The sequence below is a fragment of the Sprattus sprattus genome (assembly GCF_963457725.1).
Source record: "Sprattus sprattus genome assembly, chromosome: 2".
In the NCBI taxonomy this organism is placed as follows: domain Eukaryota; kingdom Metazoa; phylum Chordata; class Actinopteri; order Clupeiformes; family Clupeidae; genus Sprattus; species Sprattus sprattus.
In genome coordinates, this window is record NC_137921.1 from 8,099,454 (window position 1) to 8,106,953 (window position 7,500).

At 48.7% G+C, this 7,500-nt stretch overlaps 1 protein-coding gene across 1 annotated transcript in view; it reads left to right on the plus strand.

The window, feature by feature from the left end:
* Positions 1 to 1,661: 1,661 nt before the first annotated feature.
* Positions 1,662 to 7,500, plus strand: part of LOC308360747 (ski oncogene-like) — a 98,022-nt gene continuing 92,183 nt past the window's right edge. Inside the window, exon 1 of the mRNA XM_080832858.1 lies at positions 1,662 to 3,007. Within this exon, the coding sequence (XP_080688984.1) occupies positions 2,102 to 3,007 (906 nt within the window). The 5' untranslated portion in view covers positions 1,662 to 2,101. The remainder of the gene's footprint in view (positions 3,008 to 7,500) is intronic.

The following is a 7,500-nucleotide window of genomic DNA, read 5'->3' on the forward strand; positions in this document are numbered from 1 at the left end:
TAAAGTTTTCTATGAATTCCAAAGGTAGGAGCCAGTTGGCCTTTTCGTGCCGAGGCCTAAAGCCAACCAACCGACCAAGCCAACTCGCTAACCAAAAAACCCATTCATTTGCTGGTGAGGCATTTCAAGCCAACGCCACCCATTTAAATTGGATCTGTCGAAGCATGGCAAAAGAATTGAGAAATGGCCTCTCTACTGATGGGGTCACTCCACTTACCTTTCCACTATGCTGAACCGTGGGGCCAGATCTGGTTAATATTTGACTGGAGGTCAGGGCAGATGCTATTGTGCGGACGCCCAGGGTCAGAGACAGCAAAGTCCCGTGGGTGAGGGGGTAGGTAGAGCCTGTTTATCACTTAATGATGCCTTTTATTTCTATTTCTATCAGCTGCTGAATTTACCATTTACCAAAATTGCACCAAATCAGAGACAATTACCCTTTGAATACTACAATGAAGACAGGGCGGCTGACCTGTAGTAACGGCTTTTCTTTGCTAGAGGGAGCTATTGTCCCAGTTAAACTAATCCTCATGCGTTATAATGTTAAATCCAATCTTTAAATTATAGGCCAAAACAGTTGCATCCATCAGTACAATGCAAAACATGAGTAATCCTTACCGAACATTTTAACCTAATCAGTGTGATTGTGAATCTGTAAAAAGTAGAAAATTGAATTTTTTTTAAATAACTTGAAAAAAGGGTTGTCTTGTGGGTTTATATTCCGAATACATCTTCAATTCGATAGATTATAGAATGAAAAATACGGTGATAAAGAGTTCAACACTATTTCTTCCCTAACGGTGTATTTTTAGTTCAGCGAAGACGGATTATGCATGTCAGAAAAATAGACCTGCATTTTGAATTGTAATAAACTTAAACAAACATTGTATTATCATTGTAAACAATAAAATAAGATACAATAATCAATGGCATGTCCTGAGCAATAATAATACTTATTATTATTATTATCATCGTCATTATTGTTATTATTATTATTATAGTATTTGTAGTAGAAGTACGTTATTAACATGCTATTATGCTACTTCGCGTATTGGAGGAACTTCTGGTATGTTTCCTAATCAAAGAGTTTCCGGCTCTGGAGTTTGCCTACTCGTTTCTCAGTCTGCGTGGAATTTCAGTTAGTGGAAAACGGACCTAAATAACATCACCGCACTCCGTCGTGCAATTTGCATTTCCCCTTCGAGTCTAAATTAAAACGTCTGGTCCAAACTCCACCCATCCTCTCTCGGTTACAGACGCGCTGTGCCGCTAACCAAGTGATTCACCATACCCAAATGCGCGCTCTCTCTCTCTCTCTCCCCTCTGCCTTCACAGAGGCCACACAAGGCTGAGGCCATAAGAGAAGCGGGGGAGTGACGGCTTGTTCCTGGAAGAGCCAGCCTGCGGAGTCAGTCACATTCTTGGCTGGGATTCAATGACTGAGCCAGACGCACACAAACACAAAGGGAGGGGGGCCGACTGCGGGGGAGGGAGATAGCGAGGGCGAGCGAGTGAGTGAGTGAGTGAGAGAGAGAGAGCGAGAGAGAGAGAGAGAGAGCGAGAGAGCGAGAGAGAGAGAGCAATCTAGCTCACTGGCTGGCCATCGCAGCACTCTCTCACACACATACACGTTCGTACTCAGTCACAGTGGGCTGCAGGGGTAGACTGTGTGTGTGTGCGTGCGCCGTGCGCTGCTGCAGAAATCGAACCGAAGCGAGAGAACATTAAGAGAGTGTGGATTGTATATTTTCTTTCGTCGACTGAAGGAATAGGAGACTTGACTGTACTGGAAAGTGTTTTGAGCGGATCTTGAGAGTGTATTTTTCGCTTACTGTGGAGTTTTGAAGGACCCGTGGAGATGGACATTCGGGATCCCTCTTACTGCAGGGCTCGTTCGCCGGTGGTGCCGTTCGCTTAGAAAAGGGAATTTAAAACTCGGTGATAGTAGAGTTTTAAACGGATATTTGATGAAGCGATTTCTGTTCTGTGCTAACTTTGGGAGAGCTGGGATTTACCGAGATTCTGGAGCAACCGAGGCATTTGTTTTAGTCGCTTTCCCCGCGTTTAAAATAACTCACGGTTCAGGAACAGCGCGGAAAACATGGAGACTGTAACTCGCCAAAGCTTTCAACCTCACCCCGGTCTGAAGCAGACTCTAAAACAGTTCCATTTGAGTTCTATGAGTTCTCTCGGAGGACCGGCGGCATTCTCTGCCCGATGGAATCATGAGCTTTTATTCAAGAAAGAAGGCAAAGAACCGGAGACCGTACTTCATTTGCCGATGCAGACCCCGGCGGTGATGCCGGGGCCCCTGTTCATCCCGTCCGACCGCTCTACGGAGAGGTGCGAGACGGTCCTGGAGACCGAGACTATCTCGTGCTTCGTGGTCGGCGGCGAGAAACGGCTTTGCCTGCCGCAGATCCTCAACACGGTTCTGCGGGATTTCTCCCTCCAGCAGATCAACTCGGTGTGCGACGACCTCCACATCTATTGCTCCCGGTGTACCGCGGACCAGCTGGAAATACTTAAAGTCATGGGGATCCTTCCTTTCTCTGCGCCATCCTGCGGACTTATCACCAAAACGGACGCGGAGCGACTCTGCAACGCCCTGATCTATGGGGGCACATACCCGCCGCACTGCAAGAAGGACTTCACGGGGCCCCTGGAGCTCGAGCTCACGGAGTGGAGCTTCAAAGTGTATCACGAGTGCTTTGGTAGGTGCAAGGGGCTCATGGTGCCGGAGCTGTATGCCAGTCCCAACGCCGCCTGCATTCAGTGCATGGACTGCAGGCTTATGTTTCCCCCGCACAAGTTCGTGGTTCACAGTCACAAATTGTTGGAGAACAGGACTTGCCACTGGGGCTTCGACTCCGCCAACTGGCGGGCATACATGCTTCTTAGCCAGGATTACAACGGCAAAGACGAGAAGGCTCGCCTGCAGCAGCTCCTGGACGAAATCAAGGAGAAATTTGACTTCGCCAACAAGTACAAGAGGAAAGCATCAAGGGTAGGTTTCAAAAATCAGTTGTTTTGTGTTTCCCGTCCTCCGTTTTCCCTCTGTAACACCGCCCCCACCACACACACACACACACACACTCTCTGACTGATGACCTCACTGAAGTTTGAGTCTGTCCCATCTGGCGACCGCGGCCAACTTGGAATGGGAATTTGGGTGGCGGCCAAGCCGGCGATGGTACAGGAGAAATGTTTTTTTTTTCTTTTTAGTTGGGCTTTACGCAATGTCGAGGCTACTCTCTATTCTGCTTGGCTGCTCGTGTATCTTGGTCTAGCAGCAGTGTGTGGGTGGCGAAGACTAACGAAAGCGCTCAGAGCTGTAGAAAAAAAAAATAGTTCAGCTCCCCTCATGGTCACGTTCTCCATTTGCGCCTTTCCTTAATGATCTCCACGTGTTTTCACCTCCGATTAGAGTCCCCCCCCCCCCCCCCCCCCAGCAGTCCAGTGTGGCCAGTGGGAACTAGCCAGAGCTAGTAATTGACCCAGGCTACAAGACGCATCATGACCTAATTGCATTTCACATACTGTTCCTAATTGACCACCAACGACAACAAGAACGCCTCTGTGGTAATAAAGCAATTATTTGACTGTAAAACACCCCCATAGGTGCTGGCGGCGAGTTGCGATTGGTCGTACTGTATATATGCTAATGTCCTCGCAAACAAATGGTCGTTTAGTGCCGCTAATTGCGAGATATATATACATAAGATTGTTCTTCATTGTTTGAATAATATCTACTGTGCTTTTGCCGCTACTTGGTCCTCTCTGTGGGAAATGTCCGTTTAGTGTGTCCGCTTGTGTGTTTCTATGTGATGGAAATGCCGTAAAAAGTTGTTGCTGTTTGTTATCAGCGGTGCTTGAGTGTGGATGTGGTTTTAATGATAGGGCCATCCACTCCTAATGGCATTGCGCTCAGCCAGTAAGCACTCACAGAGGGGGGTTAACTCCAGCGTCTCAGCAGCGGTGCCGTCTCCGTCTGTAGACTGTTGTGTCTGCGCCTGACGCACACACACCTAGGGAGAAGGAAGGGAGTTTCGACAAACCTTAGCGGAACTTCTTTCTGTCTCCACGGGAAGCTCTTTGCGGGAAAGAAGGCTGGCTTTTGGTATGGTTGAAAACGTACCGTATGGGGGCAGTGGCCAGGATATTACTATGAGTACAGATTATAATAACACAGTTATTATACTCTTCTGTGTAAAAACACCATGATGCTAGTTGTCTCCTCTCCTTACCCCATGTCCTAGGGCTGAGTGTGTGGTGTGCGAGGACACTGGGTCTTGAGTTGGGGCTCTCTCTGGGGGGTGTATCAGGCTGTGGTGTTAGTTTGGCTTTAGTTTGGCTGGGCTGGGCTTGACTGTGTTGTAAATTGGGCCTCTCCCTGTGAACTGTCAGGCTGTGCTATAGTGTGATATACATTGGGATTTGCTCTGTGGACTGCGTCAGGGCTGTGTTATAGCGTTATAAGTTGTGATGCGCTCTGTCGACGGTGTCAGGGCTGTGTTTATATATTGGGATTCACTCTGTAGGCTGTGTCCGGGCTGCTGTGGAGAGCTCCAGGCCGGGGTCTGAGAGCTGGTGCTGTTGGCTGCAGACAGACAGAGCCCTGATTGTGCCCTGAGAGAGATTAAGGCTGTGTTCTGCTGGCTAGGAGATCTATGCCTCCCCCACCTCTCCTCTCCTCTCTGCTCTGCTCTGCTCTCCACGTTGCTCTCCTCTCCTCTCTGCTCTGCTCTGCTCTGCTCTGATCTGCACTCCCAAATAAAGCAGGGCAAAGCCCCCGACCACTAATGAAAGGCAAGCATGGTCATTTGCATGAACTGTTACACTTGAATGGAGTTGATGAAGCAGGGATTGAAGTATTGTGGTGGAAACATAATATGATCTAACAAAGGGGAGCTTTCACTCATTCATTCACCACCACCCCCTCCACCTCTCTCTCCCTCTCTCTCTCTCTCTCTCTCTCTCTCAATTCACCTCATTCCTCCTATTTCTTCTGTCTTAACTTTCTGCCTTCTCTCCTTTTTTTTTAGACAAACACACAGACACAAACTTTCATACACACACAAATATTCCCTAACCTTCCCCCATTTACTTTTCCTTAGTCTTTTCTATGTATTAAAAACTCAGAAGAGACACACAGCAAGAGAGTGTGTGTGTGTATGTGTGTGTGTGTGTGTGTGTGGTAATGGGAGCGGGGGTCGTGCGGTCGCTGAGAGACTTTGTGCTGCTAGCCCTTTCTAAAAGGAGAAGGGGCTGTTTACAAACTGGTCTACTGGCCTGACAATGCTCCCTCTAGGGAGAGAGGGAAAGAGTGTGAGTGAGAGAAGCACAGAAAGAGAGAGAGTGTGTGAGAGGGAAGCACAAAAAGAGAGAGAGAGAAAGAGAGAGTGAGTGAGGGAAGCACAGAGAGAGAGAGAGAAAGAGAGTGAGTGAGATAGAGAGAAAGAGAGAGAGAGAGTGTGTGAGAGAAAGAGAGAGAGAGAGAGAAAGAGAGAGAGAGTGTGTGAGAGGGAAGCACAAAAAGAGAGAGCGAGAAAGAGAGAGTGAGTGAGGGAAGCACCGAAAGAGAGAGAGAAAGAGAGTGAGTGAGATAGAGAGAGAGAGAGTGTGTGAGAGGGCCCCATAGAGCTGCAGGGCTGGAGGGCTGTAGGGTCGCGCCTCACTCTGCCTCATGAATGCAGGGGTCTGGGGCCTCCCCCTTGGCTCCCGGCCCTCTCCCCTCTCCTCTCTCCTCTCGCCTCTCTCCTCTCCCCTCTCTCCTCTCTCCTCTCGTCTCTCTTCTCTCTTCTCTCCTCTCTCAAGAGCTCAAGTGTGTCGGGCACGTCCTGAAGGAGCTGCTCTTTCTCCTGCAGTTCAACGGGACACTCTGATGTCTGCTGTGGCCCTGTTGGCCCCTTTCTGTCTCCTTCTATCACTCTACCTCTTTCTTTCTCTTTCTCTCTCCCTCATGCTCTTTCTCTTTGTATCGCTCATGCCCACAGTCACACACACACACACACGTAAGTGCTTGCATTTGTGGCTTGTTTTCAGGGTGTGGAGACCTTTTGCCTGTGTGTGTAGTCTGGACTTAAAGAGACTAACCCAAACAGAACCCATTACAAAAACACACACCTGGTCAAAGTCTGGGAAGCTGTGACAGCAAGGCCAGAAGACGGATTATGACTTCTCCTTCCTGTGTGTGTGTGTGTGTGTGTGTGTGTGTGTGTGTATCTGTGTTATCTGTGGTCATTCTATCAGGAAACTGACTGATTCTATCCAGGTCACACATTGGAGCCTTGGAGTCTGATATTAGGCGCCTGATACGTTTATCAGTTTCTCCTCGTTATTAATAGGCCCTATTTTAATAATGGCCTCCCTTTAAAGTCTTGGCCCTGACTGTGTGTTTACATGTGCGTGTGGAGGGGGCGGGGGTGCAGCGGAGGCCATTTTGCTATGAGCAGAGGATTGTGGTTAGTCATCTAACAGAGCATGCCCACAGAGCATGGAGCATGCCCAGCTTCACCCTGACCTCTCACACTAGGTCAGCAGCAGAAAGAGAATTTGTGTGTGTGTGTGTATATATGTATTTGTGTGTGTGTGTGTGTATACACATGCGTGCATGCACGCACATGCAGGCCAGACAGGGCCCCACTGTTGCTCTGGAACATTCTCAGGGTGGAGAGTGTGAAACGCCGTCTCGCAGCTCTGGGAGGAGTCTCAGGACTTCCTCTCGGCTCGAGACGTCTGCAGGAAACTCACAGACGTGGCAGAGCTCTTACTTAAGTGTGTGTGTGTGTGTGTGTGTGTGTGTGTGTGTGTGTGTGTGTGTGTGTGTGTGTGTGTGTGTGTGTGTGTCTGACTGCTGTCTGGACCATCCAGTGTGCTACCGGAAACAGCCAACAGACAGGATGTTCTTGCCTTGTTTCAGTGTGACACCACCCAAACACACACACACACGCACACAGAGACAAACACACACACACACACACTAACACTAAGCAGGAAATTGACAAATCTAGCGCTAGCCGTAATATGTCTCATTAGCCTCAGCCTTGTCTGGTGTGTTTTTTGCGCAACCCTTTATTTGTGCAGCCTGCTTTATGAGTGGTTTATCTTTAGCAGAAACAGAGTCTGTGGCTTTCCAGTAAAACTTAATTAGCCAATGAAACAGAAGGAAGAGAGAAAGAGAGAGGGAGAGAGAGAGGGAGGGAGAGAGAGAGAGAGAGAGAGCGAGAGAGAGAGAGAGAGTAGAGTGGTCACCGTTTGGGGGTGAATGAACTCAGTTGCGGTGGAGTTCAAAGTTTACGAGTCGGGTGTGGACGTGGCCTCAGGGCTAATCAGCATGGCTCTAAAATGACTGTCATGGCCGTCACCTCTGACTGGTGTCACAGTCAGGTGAAGGTGAAGGAGATAAGAAGAGAGAGAGAGAGAGGGTTGGAGAGAGAGGACGAGGAGAGAGCGATGGAGAGAGTGTGAAGGTGAGTGAGAGAGGGACAGAACAATATT